At 32.8% G+C, this 19,627-nt stretch overlaps 1 protein-coding gene across 1 annotated transcript in view; it reads right to left on the bottom strand.

Moving 5' to 3' along the window:
• Positions 1-7,396: 7,396 nt before the first annotated feature.
• The window catches only part of LOC120078090 (MraZ), a 45,590-nt gene continuing 33,359 nt past the window's right edge, over positions 7,397-19,627 (bottom strand). The window contains exons 14-23 of the mRNA XM_039032302.2: positions 15,261-15,369; positions 14,894-15,159; positions 14,679-14,803; positions 13,868-14,102; positions 12,491-12,679; positions 12,118-12,407; positions 9,264-9,459; positions 8,927-9,166; positions 8,171-8,256; positions 7,397-7,681 (exon numbers count right to left, since the gene is read on the bottom strand). Coding sequence (XP_038888230.2) covers positions 7,525-7,681; positions 8,171-8,256; positions 8,927-9,166; positions 9,264-9,459; positions 12,118-12,407; positions 12,491-12,679; positions 13,868-14,102; positions 14,679-14,803; positions 14,894-15,159; positions 15,261-15,369 — 1,893 coding nt within the window. The 3' untranslated portion in view covers positions 7,397-7,524. The remainder of the gene's footprint in view (positions 7,682-8,170; positions 8,257-8,926; positions 9,167-9,263; positions 9,460-12,117; positions 12,408-12,490; positions 12,680-13,867; positions 14,103-14,678; positions 14,804-14,893; positions 15,160-15,260; positions 15,370-19,627) is intronic.

The raw sequence follows: 19,627 nt of genomic DNA, 5'->3' as shown, positions 1-19,627 counted from the left end.
TAGATATTTCTAAGTTGTTTTGAGAATGGAAGTGTCACTTACACACTTTTTGGAAACTTTTTAGGTTGGTTTTGAGATTGAAAGTCATATTTGGGCATTTTTAAGTTGTTTTGAGAGTTAAAGTGTCACTTAGACACTTTTATATATTATTGAATCATTCAGAGTACATTATGAACTAACTCACCTTTTGAACCTCTGTCCTGTGTCACTGAGTGTTTCATATTCGCTTTGCTCAAAATTCATAATCTCCCAAAGCCTCCTTGCATTGACTGTGGGAGGGAAGTATGCATGAATTTCTCTCCTAACTTGTCCCATGTTGTTATTTTGCCCGGCTCCAAGGAGCTTGCCCATTGCTTAGTATTATCTCAGAGTGAATATGAAAACAGGGACAATCTGATTTCTTCGGGCGTGATTCCAGGAATCACGAATGAATTACAAGTTTCCAGGAAGCATTGCATGTGAGCAAGAGGGTCTTCGTCGCGGGCTCTGCCAAACTGTCCTACAGTCTATAATATTTGTAACATGACAGATTTCATTTCAAACCTGGTCTCGTCATGCCTTAGATAAATGATCCCAGGTAAAAAATCATACAATACTGGTGATGCATATTCACTCGTTGGATGTGTGTTGTAGATCGCCATAAGGACTGGATTTACTGCAGCATTAGTGAGCTGTTGAGCCAAATTTTGGTTACTCTGATTGTTTGCCATTTGTTGTTGCGTTAACCTTCGACGTTGATTTGATCTATTTCTCCATCTGAACGTCCTTTCAATCTCAGGGTCGTATCTGAATTCAAGAATGCTTTCTCTGCTCATAAAACATTTACAAGTCCAGACTTAACTTGTAATACACCTTCGATTGAAAGTTTTCTACAAAAAGACACAATATCCAAATTCTTGTTAGCTACATTGCTAGAATCCCCGAAAATGACATCAAAAACTCGTAGCTTCTTTAGCATTATGTGTGTTTTATCGTGATTATAATGATGCAAATGAATTAATGATGATGAAAAGATGTACAATCTATCTCTTATATGAAGGTGGTGCTATCTGTTGGATGATGATAGAGTTATACGCGTGCACACCTTGTTATTGCATACAAGTTTTCTTAAGCTAAACCCAAGTATAAATTTAGCCTAAGTGTCTTGGTAAGCACAGGGTCGAGCGCAGGGACTCTAGAGTGTATTAACGCAAGGTTGGTCTTTGGATCTATTGCAGAGGTTTCCTAAATAATTAATACGTGTTGGTTATGTACACTAAACTATTGGCCCCCATTCAAGAAGGAAGTAGGAGTTCAGAGAGAAGAAGAAATGTATCATGGATGAGTGGCTTAAGCATAGATGGTATGCTTGATTTCCTATTGGGAACAGCATGCCTATATAAGCACAATGACAATGAATGGAGATAATGCAGATGTCTACTAAAATCTAAAAGTATGTGTGATGCGTTGGAGATCTGTTCTTTAATTCATGTTCAACATCTCTTGATACAGATGCCACACTTATCCTATCTCTAGAATACATGCGTTAGAATGAACAGACAAGTGACATGAATAATTTTATCTCTAGAATGATTTCATGCCCTAATTTGATACATTTAACAATTAAATACTCTCTCAAGTAACTAATTATGTTTTCTCTTCAATCAACTAATCAGGTAGATTTAAGTAATTAACTTTATGCATTCATCAAGCAGAAGATTAGCAAACACAAACAACTTAGACATTTAACAAATGAAGATGTAAAGAATGGTTAAAAATGAGATTGAATTAAAGATATAAGTTTGATACAAATACTCTAAGTTCAATCAAGTGGAATAATAAATGAGAATGCAAAGTAAAAGAAGTCAAGCCGCAGGGGTTCAATCTCTTGTCTCCTTTAGCTTGTTTTAATACTTGTTGTGACCAGCTCGGTGGAGGGTTAAAGAAGATGTCTCTCTCGAGCTTCTCTCCAATAGCACTCTGTTACCAACGATGGAGAATAGCTATAATTTATGTAGGAATCATATTATAAAAATTCCAAATTCTTTATATTCTATAGTTAATATGATTAGAAGAATTGTAATTTTAGAATAATTTATGTAGAAGTATAATTTTTCATATTCCATTCACAGAGATGTATTAAAATTGCATTAATTATTCCCTACCACTTTCTTTAGGAAATTTATGTTAACTTTTATGGTTTTTAATGTTCAATTAAAAAATATAGTGATAGAATAAGTTTTTCAATCTCAATAAAAATTGATTTCATATTATGATAAAAGAAAATTTATTTTACAAAACTTGTTGCAATATTCCAAGTTTTTTAGTTTTTGTTCCAATTTTTTTGTTTTTAATATTTTATTTAATAGATTAATTTGTCATTTATCATTGATAAAAAAAAATATTGTGAGGCATAGAGTTATATAGATTTTTTACCCAACAAAAGTAACACAAGCTTGTAATTGATTGATAAACTTTTGTTTTCTCCAACAAATAATATTTTATTATTTTAATACACTGATTTTAAAAGAATAATAAAAAGAGAAAATGGTAGAGAGAGACTTTGGCTATACATATTCCTTATAAATTTGCTCATTTGCTACACAAACATTTTTAATATACTAATTCTAAAAGAATAAAAAGAGAAAATGGTAAAGAGAGAGGAGAGAACTTAGCTATATAACTTTCTTATAAATTTGCTCACTTGTTATATAAACACTAATATTCAATCTCATCAAAGTGGAGTTGTAAAGTAAACCTAAAATCCATTCATTAAAAAAGAGAGAGGAAGAGAAAAAGCGTAGAATCCGAGATCTTGATTTTATACATGCATCTCTTGCAACTTCAATATAACACCAATATGTTGAGATACTTCAAAAATTGAAAAAGTTTTGAGAACAATGAATTGAGGAACAAAAACGGGAAAATAATGAAACTCCACATGTTTATGAAAAATGTTGAAGAAAACCCCATTTTTATAATGGTTAGAGATGAGAGTTACATAAACTCTTTGTATTCAACTTTTAACTTTTAAATATTAATTATAGTTAAAGAAAAATAAATTATTTTAAGGGGAATGAAACAACTTTTTACATTTCAACGTTCCAATATTAATTAAATATTTATTATTAATAATTATGGATTAATTAATTAATTTACTATTTATATTTAATTGATAATGACATATTATGCAAATAAGTAAAATAAAGAAGGGATAAAAGTGCCTAAAAAAGTTTTTCCTACCTTGTCACTTTTTAATATACTAGAAGTCATGTTCATTGCACGTGTTTAATAAATTTTAAGATGTGATTTTATTGTTAAAATTGGTATTATATGCATCATTGTCAATTGAAGTTTGAATTTTTCTTAATTTGAGCCAATGGAGTAGTAAAACATTTCTAATGCCAAGACTTTCTTATATATTCTCTCACATATTTTTAAAATTTTATAAATGAATTATTTAAGAAAATTATATTCATTTCATTTATCAACTATTAATCGAATATTTGAATTTCACATTTAAATTTTTATTAATTCAATATGATTTTCTATCAGTTGTATAATTGTAGGATACAATAAATTATCGAGTTAAATTGTTTTCAACATATAAAATAATTAGATGAAAAAACAACCACGTATTTACTTGTACGAAATTGAACTTTACTTTTTGAAATTCCAAATTAAACTCCATGAGATTACTTTTCAAATCATGATAAAATGAGTCTAAAACTTACTACATTCCAACAAAAAAAAATCATATTCCAGTAACTACGAAATGGGGATCGAATCTCTGATCTTTAAAGAGGAAGATCATGTAAATTACTGCTGAACTAACTCACTCTAGCCTCATGAATGTATTTAAATCTTCGTTAATTTAAAATTGTTTAAAATTATTATAATTCAATTTTGAAAAAAAGTTACTTATTTTATTAGATCAATTTTTAGTTTTATAAAATACAATTAGTAGATTAACATAATCCAAGCTAAATTTACCAAATAAATTGTTATATTATATATAAAAAAAAAATAAAAAATTAAGAGGAATGAGAGGAGTCATAGAAGTAGTACTTTAAATTATATTGTATGTTGTTAATCTTTAATTTTGGTCTCTATCTTTACTCATCATATATGACTCATGAAATAACCAACGCATTAACAAATCGTCTACTCTCGTATAATGAGAATGTGATAATCATTAAACTCGCTAATTTATAGAAAGATAGATAATAAAACTTCATGTATGTCTTCAAGGGTATAAATTTCTCTTAGCGAAAATTTGTCGGTGACTGCATGGAAATAGATCGAGATCAGTGTCAGCTCTAGTTCACCTTATGATCTCTACGGTTCGTGCTCGTGCTTCTTCCTTACGGGTGAATCTTCTTGGTCTTATATAGTGTGTTTACGGATGTTTTTTCTTGTTGTACTTCCCGTTGTTCTTTGTTTTTGCTGTTGTCCCTTGTTTGTGAGATTTTGTTTTCTTTTCTTTGGCTTTCTCTCTAATGGTCTGCCTCTTGTGTTGGTTTTGTTCTGATCTTATCTTGCAGGCTATGTTTTGGATTTTGTTACCCTGTCTTTGCTTGTGCTTTGATGCTTTGATATCTTGATCCTGGGCTATGAGATCCTCTTGTTGTTATATAATAATATCACATATTCTTGAAAAAACAATTGTGACACTCTTCACCAACAAATTTTTCCTTTCATCATATACGATGTTTATTCTCCTTTATGTGTGTCGTTCACAAGCTCTGTTTAGTCCATCAAATTTCTTTCATGTCATTCTACAATATTTAGTTTGTTAACTTACAATGTTGCTGCAATTGTTTACATATAAAAGTAAAAAGGAACAAAAAATGTTAAGCAAAGCGACAATGATGAAAAAAATTTATAGCAAGTTTTACAACGTCGTATTGGATAAAACCTCGACATTCGATGGGGTACTTTAGTGGTTTTTATTTCAAAGACCACTATCATAAAAATTAAATTCGTAACGGTTTGGTTTTAAAAATTGTAACTATTTGTTAATGAGCACAAACAAAATAGGATTAATTGGGTTGAACAGGTGATTAATTAGTTTTTTTAACATTAAAATTAAACGTACAACAAAGTAATTAATTAAGTTTTCTATTAATAGGTTAATAATAAATTTTTAAGCAATTAATTTGATAATTGAACGTTTTCTTAATTTTAACTGCGTATAATTTTTTTCTTTAGCAATTAAATCATTTTTAGGTGATAATTGAATGGACATTGTTTTCTTTAGCAATTAAACGACGTAGCAATTACAATTAAATGACATTGTTTAAATTAACATAATTGCTTTGTTAATTTCATTATTAAGTGGCATTGTTTTGTAAATTTAAAAATTAATAAGACAAAATAGTTTTAAAAAGTTTTTTTTAAAAAAAAAATGGTGACTTTTAATATATAGATTATAGATTGGGAGCGACTCTAAAACTCTATTTTAAGAAACCTTTAAAAGAGGACGTCCGTGTCTCCACATTACGATTATGTTATGACATTATGTAGTTTTCAACTTAGAAATATGAGAAAATTAAGGTATACTCTCAAAGTATTATAGCTTGGCAACTATACTTTTAGTAATATAAAGTAAAGAAAAAAAATTTATGTGTGAACTACATCTATCTATTGTGCAGTCCAAACTACACCCAATAAAAAATCTATCATATGACAGTTTTTTATAGGGATTTTTACATCTTTTGCCATATATTTTAAAAAATATCTTTAATTTTGAATTTTTTTCAATAATGGCTTTTAGTGTTATTTTTGACAAATTTGCTTTTTTTCTATTTTTTTATTTTTGTTTTTTATCCTATTTAATTGTGTAAGTGTGCTTTTTCATTAATGAGTCACCCTTATTTCCCTATTTTTGAAGTTTTCTTAATAGTGAGAGAAAAATATGCTTATTATGGAAGAAGAAAATGAATTTAATATGATTTTTTTCCATTTTTATTTGGAGAGAGAAAAAGCATATAAAACAAAATTTCATTTTCAATTGGAGAGAAAATATGCATTATTTTATTTTTCATTCCATGGTTTCTAACGCCTCTTCATTTTTCATGTTTGGTTTTTATATTATGTGATATATACCCTTGTTTATTTTGAGTATTATTTGTTTTAATGTATTATATTCAATTTTTTATTTTATTTATATACCAAGTATTTATGTATACATTTAGGTATCACTTGTGACAATAATATATTTTCTCGATGTCCTGATATGTATGTCAATATACTTTGAAATATTATCAATTTGTCACTATATTTTGGAGAATTTACGAAATTAAGAGTAGATATTACAATATTCAAAATTAAGAGTAGGTACAATAGACAAAATTAAGAGTATATTTTGTTTAATCGAATTTCCTTTTCAGTTATCCCACAGTATATAAATCACATATTGACTTAATGTTCAACATAAATCACAATATATATCAAATAAACAAAGATATATATCATAATATATAATTCGCATAAATCAACTAAATGAATGCATATTGACTTGGGGGTTTATAACATAATGTACAATTTAAAAAAAAAAAAAAAAAGTTCTCCTTGGTCTTGGTGCACTGGATCTGTATAGGCAGCACGAACAAAGTTTATCTTCATCTCTCCATCTTCATTTGGGGGTTTATAACATATAACTCTCCATCATCATCTCTTCTTTTTTTTTCAACCATGGTTATCGCAGATCTCTCTCCCCTTGCCATCGACGGGATCTACTCGCCCCATCGTTGTCAACCGGATTTTCTCATTGTCAATGGTATAATCAAGATTTAAAATGTCAATATCAACAAAAATATCGAGATCTTAATTTATGAAAATTTCAATAGAATTATGGACAAAATATCGATTTCGAAAGAAATTTCTTGAATACTTATAAAAACAAAAAATTCAAAAAATATATTTAAATTAATAAATAAACACTTTATAATTTTTAAACAAGTTAAGATTTCTATTATTTATATTAATGACATTTTATTGCTTATTTTTTTATATGTTCCATAGATTTTTCTATAAAAAATTATTTCAAATGACAAAATTGCTAAAAACATTTACAATTAATAGTAAAATATCACAGTTTATCTACGATAGGCTACGATAGATCGTGATAGACTACTATATGTATCTATCATAACACATAGACATAGATAGTAGTCTAACACTGTAATATTTTGCTATTAATTGTAAATATTTTAGTTCATTTTCCTACATTTGAAAACAACTCTTTTACTACTATATAATGGAAATATCGATTCACCATTCATGGTGATGTCGAAGACATGAAAACGTAGAAATATTAATGAAAATATTGACATATCGGTACTATGATTATATATATTTTCTTTTTTAAAAAAAAAAAAAAGAAAAACGAAAAGCAATCAATCATATCAACTACTTGGGCCAAAACACTATTTACATTTATGGTGGTGTCATATAGTCTTAAAAAATGGATTTACAAGCTTGACATTTACACATTCAAAACATCACACCAAAATCATAGTCGATGGTAAGTTATCTCATACGCTAAGCAAATTCAGCAGCCCAAAAAGCATCGGGATCTGGACAAAAAAGACTAATATCTTTCATTTCCAAATTTGCAATGTGCCAATCAACCAATTGTGCTTGTGCTGATTTGAATATCAGAAGGATTACAGGCATGATCCACCACTTTTCAGTCTCCCTGTCGTCAAATAAATTCGAAACCAGTTGATGTTAGGAAAAATAATAAATAAATAAATAAGCTATTCAAAGAGATTTGAGTTACCATTCCAACTTTGTCGATGGTTCAAGATTCTCATTTTTCAAATCCAACTTTTTAAGCCTCATTTGGTAAACATTTGATTTTTTTTAGTTTTTGAAAATGAAGCCTACATGCTCCTTCCACTCTAAATTCCAATGTTCTCAAAAACCAAGTCAAATTTGGTAGTTTAACTTGTTTTTAGTTTTTGAAATTTGGCTAAGAATTCAACTTTTGTACTTAAGATAGATGCAAAATCATGGTAAGAAATGAGAGGAAATAAACCTAATTTTTAAAAACCAAAAACAAGTAAACGAAACGGTTACCAAACAGGTTCTAGTTGTTTATTTTTCACCAACCCCATTTTTTTGTTTTCATCCATTTCAGACGTGGCGGAAGTTAAAAAATTACAAATGAGTAGAGAATCATCACCTTCTGTTGCTCCACGTATTTGTCTCATTAGGTGGCTGGAATGTTGAAAACACATAAAGAAAAACGGCATAAATGAAGGCCACACCCTGTATCCACCACAATGGTGAAGTAGGATTAAGAGAAGTAACAATAGAAGTTCTAATTGTAGATAATTTTTTTTAAAAAAAAAAAAAAGAGAGAGAGATGAGAAATAATTCTAATTAAGGTAAATATCAATTTATTCTCCTAAATTTTAACCCTGAACTTTCGTAGGCATATAAATTTACACCTTTTTCTAGATTTTATTCTACTAATATTGTGTGAAACTTATGATTTGAGTCAAATAAACTCTTTGGTTTTCATAAGTCAATCAATTTATACCTTTACCTTTGAAAACCATCTATGCATTGATTCTCAAATGTGTGAAAATTTCTTCAAATGTCGGTTTTACAAAATGCACGATTAAAGTAAATGTATGGACGATTCTCAAAGAAAATTCGGACTAAAAATCTAAATTAATTCATTTATGAAAGTTTAGGCTTTAATTGATACAATTATAAATTTCACACAAGGTTTTTCCAAATAAAACGTAATGGAGAGTGTAAATTGATACACTTACAATAGTTCAAGGTTTAAATTAATACGACCTTTAAAATTTAGGGGTATAAATTGATATTTTTCCTTTTAATCATGATGAGCATCCTAGAGCATATATCCTATAAGCTATGTAATTACTCAGGAAATTCTCATGATACTGCAAAGTCTAGAACAACTTACAATATTAGCCAAAGAAGTAGCATTCCACAAAGCATATATACGAGCAAGTGATGCTCTTCTAGGCTCTTTGCTGAAAAGTGCATTCAAGCCAGCTGGGAAAGGGCATAGTAGCGACAAGGGAAGAACGAGAAGAACGAGAAGAAACGCAACCAGAGAAATCCAATAGAACTGCAGCAGCATAAGTAGGGTAATGGAAATATCTGCTAGAAGCACAATAGTTATAAGCAGCTGTACAGTATCCTGAAAAATTTACGTCTCAAGAGTTAGATGATAAACGATACGAAGAACTCTCTGTTGTATTTGTATATATGAAAAATATATGACGACATTAACTAACCAGATGTCCAATGGGTTTTCTGTTGCGTAATAAGAGAGAGAAAGGATAGAGAAAGTCCCATCTATAATGCAAAAGTCCCACGTTAGCCTTGTTTATTAGCCCTCCATTAACTACTCCTGTAATCTTTTTTAGCGATAATGATTGCCAGTTCTGATCAAACTGCGTGAGAGATTCTGTTGAACTTGCAGCATCTTCCCTAACATATTCAATAGACAATAAAGTGAGAAGCCAGACGGTGATACTAGCTGACCACGAATCGAAACCATACATTATCTTCTGATTTAAAATTTTCAAGTTATTGTAACAGAACCCAAATTTCTAACCTTACTAGTCCCAGGACTTGTCTACTCAATAGCAATAAGAACAGAAGAATTAAGTCGACTACATACCAAGTCACGGTTCTGAATAATCTTGAATCATTACTAAAGTTGTTTTCATTATTAGAGAGAGAGAGAGAGAGAGAGAGAGAGAGAAAAAGACACTAAAGCCCCTATTCAGAAAAAATTAGCAATCCTGGAAAAACAGAATCCTGCATGTGTGAACGTTTAAATTTAAATAGTGCAGATGAATAACTAAAGCTCGTTTAAGTCTAGTTGCTTTGTGATTTGAGCAAATTAGAGCGAGGTTGGATCAATTAGATTACTAAACTGCCCATTTTTGTTATTTATTTATTTGTCGTTATGAGTATACTTTGAGAAAAATAGCAGATAAAAACTAAATCGATCCATCTGTTATATCCACATTTGAGGTTCTGGTAGATGTCCCCTTGAAGTATGCTCAATTTCTTCAATTGTAGAAGCACCAAATGACCTCTATGAACGAACCCAAAGGTAGTTCACGAATGAGCAATCCCACAACAAACTATTTGAATGCTCCTGATGCTTCCAGCATAGAATGCACCATTGGGGAGCAAGAGAAGGGAAAAGTGTATTTGAACATGATCTAAGGTATTAACTCTCAAGTACAACCTGCCACGCAAAAACCATAACCCTTTTCTGAACTTAACTTTTCTTGGAAAAAATTGAAGCCTTAGGAGCAGTTGTACTAGTCAAAGCAAGAGGAAAAGATAAAATGTGAAAACTAAAATGGCAAGAGAAACCCCTAAAAGATCAGGGGTCCAAACCCTGACATCCCTTCTTGGGGAAGGAAAAAAAAAAAAACTGATCTTGAATGATGTTAAAAAAAAATCTCCCACATCAACCACCTTCAGGCGATACAAGTCCAAAGAAATAGAAGAAAGGTACGAGGAAGGAGACCACAAAATGCAACCTCTTGTCCAAAAGAAAGTAAAGATGGGGAAATAAGCCACAAAGGCTTAACTCCCACCCAATGGTCCAACCAAAAATAAATACTTGAGTCTTTCCCAATAGAGCAACTGACAAATTGAGACAAGGGGCAATGAGAAGAGATAGCTTTCTAGAGGCTTTTAATGAGGCCTCTCGACTTCCCTCTAAAAAGAGTGAGGGTCAAACCTAATCACAATCACTCTATATCATGTGTTAGTCTCAATGAAGAACTGATAGAAACTGTTGAATATGGAAAGTTTTCTCCTTTCTTTTACCCATTTGGAATGTTATTCCTTGCAATTTGTATTTATCCTTTTCAATATTATTCTTTCCTTATGTCCATTTTTACCATTATGCGTCTTTGCCATATTTGGCAAACATTGTTGTATATATAAGGGAGACACCCCCTTGTAAAATGAATGTAGAAAAACATTGAGAAAATTCAGAATTTCAACACACTTGGTCAAAAGAGCCCCATATCGTAATCTCCAACTCAATACCCAATCATCAAGTTCAATAAGCATCAGCACCACCTCCCACTTAATCAAATGGGATCCTCAGTCCTCCTCCCTCTTTGACCACTTCCCACAAAAAATTTCTCATCGATCTCTCAAGATTCTTATACACTAAGTCTGAAATCCTAAACAAGGAAAATAAAGAAAACAAGGGATCCCACTAAAAATTACCTTTACAAGAAAGAACCACCCTCCTTCAAAAAATGTTTTTTTCAAGAAGACAATCGTTTCTAAAACTAGCATGGGATAGGATTTCAGAACAACCGACTTCTAGGGTCCCTCCCACTGGAAGCCATACGTAGTGAGAGGGAACTGACTCACTTCACACCCAACTTAGAAGGGCAAAAATTTATGCCTATGATGGAACTCTTCATCCAGTTTATGAAATTGCTTCAAAAAAAGACATCTGTTTAGATTCAACCCAAACAAAAAAGAAGAGCATCGTCGACAACTTGAAGTGCAATAAGAGAACCAAATCCTTAACCACCTTAAAGCCCACGATCATCCTGTTTTCCATTCCATTCGACACTGACCTAAATAAGACACCCACCACTAGGAGAAAGAGGCACCAGTCGAGAAGGGTATTTTGTCACTTGTTGCTAAACAGATTCATTTCCTCTTTCGAAACAAAATTACATATCTAGCCATCCACGAAGGAATATATAAAATAAAATAATCTTAAATAAAATTTGGTGAGGCAATTGCATTTTATTTTAGCTCAAGTTCATAATGGCATTAACTATTTTTTGATCACATTTCTAACAGATGTACTTCCTTACTTATTTACTGGGGACATGCTTTTATCGGCAGGAGAAGGGCGAAAAACTACTGAAGGAAGTAGAGGTAGCCAATACTTCGTTTTTTTTAAACCTACATTTTATAAATTAGTCTTTACTGCCAAATTGAGAATAGTTCAATAGTAGTTTGCATGTATTCATTCTATTGAGGTTAGAGGTTTGAATCCCTATACCCCGTACTAAGACAAAAATATATACAGCCTTTGATCCATAGTCTAACTTAAGCAATGATAAGCAAGAAATTATTCAAGCGCACCTTGATGGTTCATTAGTATGTTGGCACAACATATCTGATCTTTCTAACTGATGAGAAGAATAATCACCAAATGCTACAACCAACACACCAAGCTGATAGTAACCAGAAGCAGTAGCTTGAAACCATCCGACCTCAATCTTAACACCATGGAATTCGAGTTGAGGGTTTGCATGACTATTTATCCAATCTATAACAGGAATTAAGGAAGAACGAATAGATCTATTCCTCACTATCCTCAATTGAGCATTCATGCCAGCAACCAAACGATTCCAAACAGTTGCTGGGACATGCTAAAAACGTAGAAGAGTTTATCTGGGGTTAGAGCTTGTTTAGTTAATAGTAATAAAACCACTTCTAGAAGTAGATAATCTACCTGTCCAATGAGATTGGTCAACAATGCATCGCTGTGAAGGTTGTAAGGAGTCATATAGCTTCCATCCCCACCAAAAATGATGCACATTGGATATCTCTTTTCAATAATTGAGACTATGTCTAAACGCTTCTCATCACCACCAAGAAAAAAATCGATGTAAGCAACCATTAAATCTGGTGTTGCTCCAACCTGAATCCGTTTCAATTCAGATATCAAGTAGGATAAAGTTTTGCAATTAAAAATAACACCATTTCCAACTTTCCAGTAAAAGAATTATATTCCAGATCAAGTAGAGAAAAAAATAAAAAAGCAAGGGACTGTCACCAACTTCTTAAGTTAGTGTAAACCATAAACAACTCAACTTCAATAGTAAACACGATTAAAGTTTGTACATTTATCGAGTAACTTCATCTTCTCCTCTATCTCTACTTTTCACATTTATCGAGGAACTCCATCTTACAACTCTATACCCCAAACACAAACTTACTAATTACAACATATTAACTCCAGACTTATTAACTTCACTCAATAGGCTAAATGACCCCTAAAAAGATTGAATTTAATCCCTTTTGTTTTGACATTTATCAACTATACCCTTATCGTTAGGCGAATGTTTAAATTGACAGATAAGAAGCTTACAAAACATGATACTTGGTGAGTTAACAGAGATTTAGTGGAGAGTAACTAATAAAGCCACCTTAGCGATGAAATCTCTAATTCCTCTAAATTTGTAAGAAGCTGGTAGAAACTTCAACTTTTATCTCTTAGGTGACTTAATTTCTGTCTTAAATTTTTGCCAACTCTCTACATATCATGTAATTTAAGTTCCTCTTTAGGCGATTTTAACAGTGACCCTCAGTGAGTGTATAATTGAAGAATAATGTTACGGCATAAGGGACTAAATTGGAACTCTAAAAACAACAGGGCCTTCATTGAAAAATGGACGAAAATATATATTTGGCCACAAAAGAGAGAGAGAGAGAGAGAGTAGCACATTTGTAACTGAAGATAATTCATTAATTCACCCCTTGTTTCAAAACACACCACGGAGTTAACAAACAATGAGGTCATTTTGTTGATCGCAGATATACCATCCTCCAACATACAAATCCAAAGATCCAACTCCCAAAAGGGTCCAAAACCATATGACATTATTCAATGATTAAACTCAATTTCAATGAGGTTGTAAGAAAATTTTATTGCAATAAACAAAAACAAGGCAAATAAATTTCATAAGAACTGACAAGTACTACATTTTAGATTATATGTAACTTGACTTTGCAAAAATCAATATCATAGAAGAACAAGAAGTCATCCTCTTTCATCATCAGATTTTCAGTAAAAACATTTGGAGAACATCATATTTTATGGTCATACCTTCATCCCTTTGTATAAAGCACGAGATCTGCAGGAACGCAGACATGAATGGTCATATTCAGACTTCACATAGTCTTGAAGGCGGTGGATTTTGTGCCTACGTCGCCACTGTTTCCAAGTCCATGCGCAAGGATATGCAAGAATAGAGAGTATGCTATGCACTGATCCTTCCCACCAATGATATGCAGCCACCGAATTTATCTCATCAATAAATCTATTAAAAGCATCTTCATACCTGAGCATAATGTAAACAGAATACATGAACCACATGATTTACAAGGAAATCTCTTCCTATACCATGTGCATATTGAGACATTAAATCAAATTGAATAGTCGCAGCATGATGATATTCTTTATTCAAAAAGTTAGTCTAGATTAGGTTTTAACTTTGTGTCAATATGATCCACAATACTCCAACACATTTGTCTCTTAACGTAAAACTGTTAACGAAAAATTGACAGTTAGTCTTTCTTTTTTAAAAAAAGGAAACACAACTTTTCATTTGATAAATTGATGGTTAGTCTTAACGTCTTAAAATCTAAAATTACTACTAACAGAAAATTTCTCAGGTCATGAAAATGGAAGGCCTCAATACCTATCAGTTTCATGGATTTTCTATGACCATGAGTTCAGTTCAAAACAAAACATTGTCAAAGCATCAACATACAACTTAAGCTCATAAGATGACAGTTGGATGCCTGATCACTATTAAATTAGGAAGCTTGTTGATGAAAGTAATTTAACATTGTTGAACATGAGTAGTTCAAACACTGCCACTCTAGCTAAGCTAATCAAATTACAGTCTTCTTACACAATTTCTATAATTGCATTGGGAGGAGAGTAAGGAAGATGCCAGGGCTCTCTGAATGTATTGGGACCCATAAAGTACATTCTGTAAACATGACTTTGAGTTTCCTCAGCTCTAGTTCCACGTACCTGTTAACAAACAAAAACTACACCTGAATAATGTGTCAATAACTGCAACTGTAGGACTGCATGGAAATCTCTACTTATTGTGATTAGTACCTCAGATAAGGAAAGAAGATGCGGGAAATGACGGTGGCTGTGGGGTTCAATTGCATCAGCATCACGATAAGAACCATATCCAACAAATTTTACTCTCAGTGTGCTCAACAGGAGCGCTAAAAGAACCAAAAAGCATGACAATATAACAGAAAAGGGCCAGGGACCCCCAAAAGTGTACATCAGCTCCTCAAGAGGTGTAAAGCAATTTGGCATCCTATATTTTTCAGATATGCATTTATACGGACAAAATGGCTGATCAACTCCCCCTGTCATAAGTGTGGACATCTTAGCAAGAAAGAGATCTGAAACCCTTCCAAGGAAGAAATAAAGCTGAAACAATAACATCAAAGACAACTTATCTTGCTACCTCGAGTATATATGAAATTTGCACGATTGGGCAGAAGGTCAAGAGAACAAGGAAAGCAAAGATTTGCATCAGACCCCTCAACATCTTTGTAAGTGCCAACAGGGCATTCCTGTAAATAGGAAAACAAATCTGATGTTATAGTTCATTATTTAAGAGATCCATTCCGGAATAATATTATTAAACAATTTCCATCATATTCTCCACCATTACAAGCTAGATTCTACAAGCAACGTTGACCACATATAGAAACATACACAATTTATGTATGTGCAAATTCCTAATTCAAACATATGTACTAGCAATTAGGTTAATCTGGTATACATAAGCGATTGTAGGGACGACTATTCTTCCATGGTGTACCGTATGCCTAAAACATTCTAATTTATGATTGATGTCAATGAATATTGAGAGAATGAGGAGAGATTTCTCTGAGAGAGTGGACAGGGTAGATAGAAGAGGTTGCACAAGAATTTCTATGTCAGTGCAGAAAATGGAGGAAGAATTGCAATGGAAGAAAGGAGACTTCCAACTTCTTCTCCATCTTTCAAGCTCAGTCCGGTGAACCGATCCCTCCTGAACTGAGAAATACAAGAAAATCACCAATGACTTGGAGACTCTTCAGGAGAAGCGCAATTTGGTGGCCAAATATGTTTTAGATGGGATTTTCAAGCAGTTGAGCCTTTTCTATTTACATCAAACCTGAAAACTAGAAGATGGTTGCTAAATCCAAAGGGGTACTTCAATACTGCCTCTTTTTTTTTTTTTTTTTTTTTTTTTGGAAAAGGAAACAAGACTTTTCATTAAATAAATGAAAAGAGACTGATGCTCAAAGTAAGTAAAATGAAGTAAATACAACCAAGTAAAATCCATGACTAGACTTGTTCAAAAAAGTAGAGCAAAAAGAAATACAACCAAAAACAGAATAAGATGGCTCTGGATAGAAAACCACTAAATCTGAAACTAAGAAAACCAGCAACCATGTGATGAGGCAAATATAGGAGACAATAGACCAAAGGAACTTCAATACTAATAAACCATCGTTTTCCAATTTTTTATGCTTCCGACCTGACCCAGACGTGATGGAGTATACACCCTTAATGCTTAACTGATTGACAGCATGCAGAAAAGAGGAAAAATATGCTCATCTATTTTGCCCGTTGGTTTTAAATGCTGGTGACATTCATACTAAAATCTTCAATACATGCCAGATTTCATCTGGCCTCTGGAAACTTAGAATAACTGCTGACAGGATGCTGGAGAAAAGGAAAAGGAGCTCCTATGCACCAAAGTAATCAAAGAAATTGTTCGGAAAATTCTACATGAAAGAATAGAAGAATATTTGAAAATTAGAGTACGGATTGAAATGAAATTATACTTCAAATTGGTCTCTTTCAATTAGCTTTTGTAACTACACTCCCTTTACTACAAATTCCAACTGGAGTGTTGTCTTGGTAAGCTCTTTGGGAGGTACAAATGCACAAACTCTTATTCTTTTCAAATCTTCAATGAAAAGTTTTTGTTTAATAAGTTTCGTTTTAATTTGCAATGCAAGCCCAATTTTTCATTTTTCAGAAGAAAGTTACGGAATCATAGGTTAATGCCAACTGCTAGAACAATTCAGTCGATCCAAATTTTCATCTGGAAAAAAAAAAGGGTAGAAAATATAGCAGCTAAATTAGTACAAGAACGAAGAATAAATAAGTTTCCAGTCATGTAAACAACAGACTCGGACAATAATCTTAAACATGAATTGTGGCACCAACCTCATTAACTAGCTACATTTATTCACCACTCAAACATGCAATGGCTTTTAAAAATTCTTAATGAAAATAACAAGGAAAAATAAATAAATTTTTACCTGTCCGGTTGAACAATTTTAATCTTAAAGTTTTAATTTCATCAAATTGCACCTTAAACGTAGAAAAGTATTGCAATCTTAACCCTATACTTTAAAAAAGGTTTAAATTTTAACCCTCTAATAAGTTATCGCTCCAAATATTGTTAAAAAGGCTTTTCTTACCTATGTTCATTGAATTATAAAACATATGTATGATATGAAATTGATAAAATTTTAGAGAAAAGCAACAATAAAGCTTTTTTCGGGTAGAAATTTATGAATTTTGGCAAAGTTATTCCATGGTTGATTTGTGCATTGATCAAACATTTTTTTTTTGTAAAAAACCTTTATTTTTATTGAAATTAATGAGTTTATGAAGTTTAATGTTAACAATAAAAGAGTAGGGAAGAGAATAACAAAACAATTATGTGGAAACCCTAGTACAGGGAGAAAAACCACGATAGACACTAATTTTTATTATTGATTCTAATACACAAAGTACAAGAGAACAGGCCAAATAAATAGAATAGTGGGAAGCCCTAGGGTACACACAATTACTAAAATACCCCTAGGGCTACAAGCTATTTTTTCGACACTCCCTTCAAGTTGGGGCGTAAATATCAATAAGACCCAACTTGCTGACACAATAATCAAAACTTTGTCTTAGTAACCCTTTTGTGAGCACATCTGCAATTTGTTGATTTGAGAGAACATAAGGAATGCATATACTTCCGTTGTCAAGTCTTTTCCTTGATGTAGTGTCGGTCGATCTCAACGTGTTTTGTTCTGTCATGCTGAACAGGATTATTTGCAATACTTATTGCTGCCTTATTGTCACAAAACAGTTTCATTGGGAGCTCATTGTCTTGATGAAGATCTGACAACACTTTCATCAACCAGATTTCTTCACATATCCCTAAACTCATGGCCTGAGACTCAGCTTCTGCACTACTTCTGGCCACAACTCACTGTTTCTTGCTCATCCAGGTCACAAGATTACCCCAAACAAAAGTGCAATACCCTGATGTTGATTTTCTATCAACAACAGACCCTGCCCAATCAAAATCAATGTAGGCTTCAATGCAGCGTTTATCAGACTTCTTGAACATTAACCCCTTACCTGGTGTACCTTTCAGATATCGTAGGATGCGTTCAACTGCTATCATGTGTTCTTCACAAGGAGCTTGCATAAACTGACTGACGACACTCACTGCATATGAAATATCAGGTCTCGTATGAGATAAGTATATCAATTTCCCAACTAACTGCTGATACCTTTCTTTATTGACCGAAACACTGTTACTAGTATTGCTGAGCTTTGAATTATATTCAACTGGGGTGTCAGCAGGTTTGCACCCAGTCATTCCTGTTTTCGTTAGAAGATCAATCGTGTATTTCCGTTGGGACACTGAGATTCCGTCCCTAGACCGAGCTACTTCCATTCCGAGAAAGTATCTTAACTTCCCAAGGTCTTTAATTTCAAACTCTTTGGCCATCTTTGCTTTGAGTTTCACAATTTCATCATCATCATCACCGGAGAGCACAATATCGTCAACATACACAATGAGAACTGCTACCTCCCCTAAAGTTGACTTCTTTGTAAAAAGTGTATGATCCAAGTGCCCTTGGGTATATCCTTGTCCTTTGACAAAGGTGGCAAATCTGTCAAACCAGGCTCTCGAAGACTGTTTCAACCCATATAGCGACTTTCTCAGCCGACAGACTGGCTGTTTGAATTGATCTTCAAATCCAAGAGGAGGAGGATTCATGTAGACTTCCTCCTCAAGTTCTCCATTGAGAAAGGCATTCTTTACATCCAGTTGATGCAGAGGCCAATCTTTGTTAACTGCAACTAATAGCAATACTCGGATAGTATTGAGTTTAGCTACGGGAGAGAATGTCTCAGAGTAATTTACCCCAAAGGTTTGAGTAAACCCTTTGGCAACTAACCTGGCCTTGTACCGAACAACAGTCCCATCTGACTTGTACTTTATAGTGAAAACCCATTTGCACCCAACTGTCTTGTGCCTTTTAGGTAGGATCACCTGGTCCCACGTTCCATTTTTCTCCAGAGCTCTCATCTAATCCATTACAGCAGCCTTCCAAACTTCAGTTCCCATTGCTTCCTGTATGTTACTGGGCATCACCCCTGCATCTAAACTAGTGGTAAAGGCCCTAAATTCAGATGACAGGTTACTAGTATGTCATGTAACTATGCATAGGGTACCTTGTACATGACCGAATACCTTTCCTCGGGGCTATTGGAAGATCAAGAGAAGCATCATATTCCTTCAAACTGTCAGAATTTCCACTGTGATCACTAGTCTCCTCTTCCTGTTTCTCATCTTCAGAAATCACACCTTTTTCACCATTATCTTTAGTATCACTCACATTTTCTAGAGCTGTGTCTGAATCGTCATTCACTGTCGTCTTCCCATCTGCTATAGTGGTGCTATCAGCACCTTTTCCTCCTTTTCCTTTCTGCACTTGTTAGTACAAGTATCAATCTCATTAATTTCCGGAATACACG

The sequence above is a fragment of the Benincasa hispida genome, chromosome 5 (assembly GCF_027475165.1).
Source record: "Benincasa hispida cultivar pf3 chromosome 5, pf3_genome.v1.1, whole genome shotgun sequence".
NCBI classification, from domain to species: Eukaryota; Viridiplantae; Streptophyta; class Magnoliopsida; order Cucurbitales; family Cucurbitaceae; genus Benincasa; species Benincasa hispida.
This window is presented reverse-complemented; position numbering and strand designations above follow the sequence as displayed.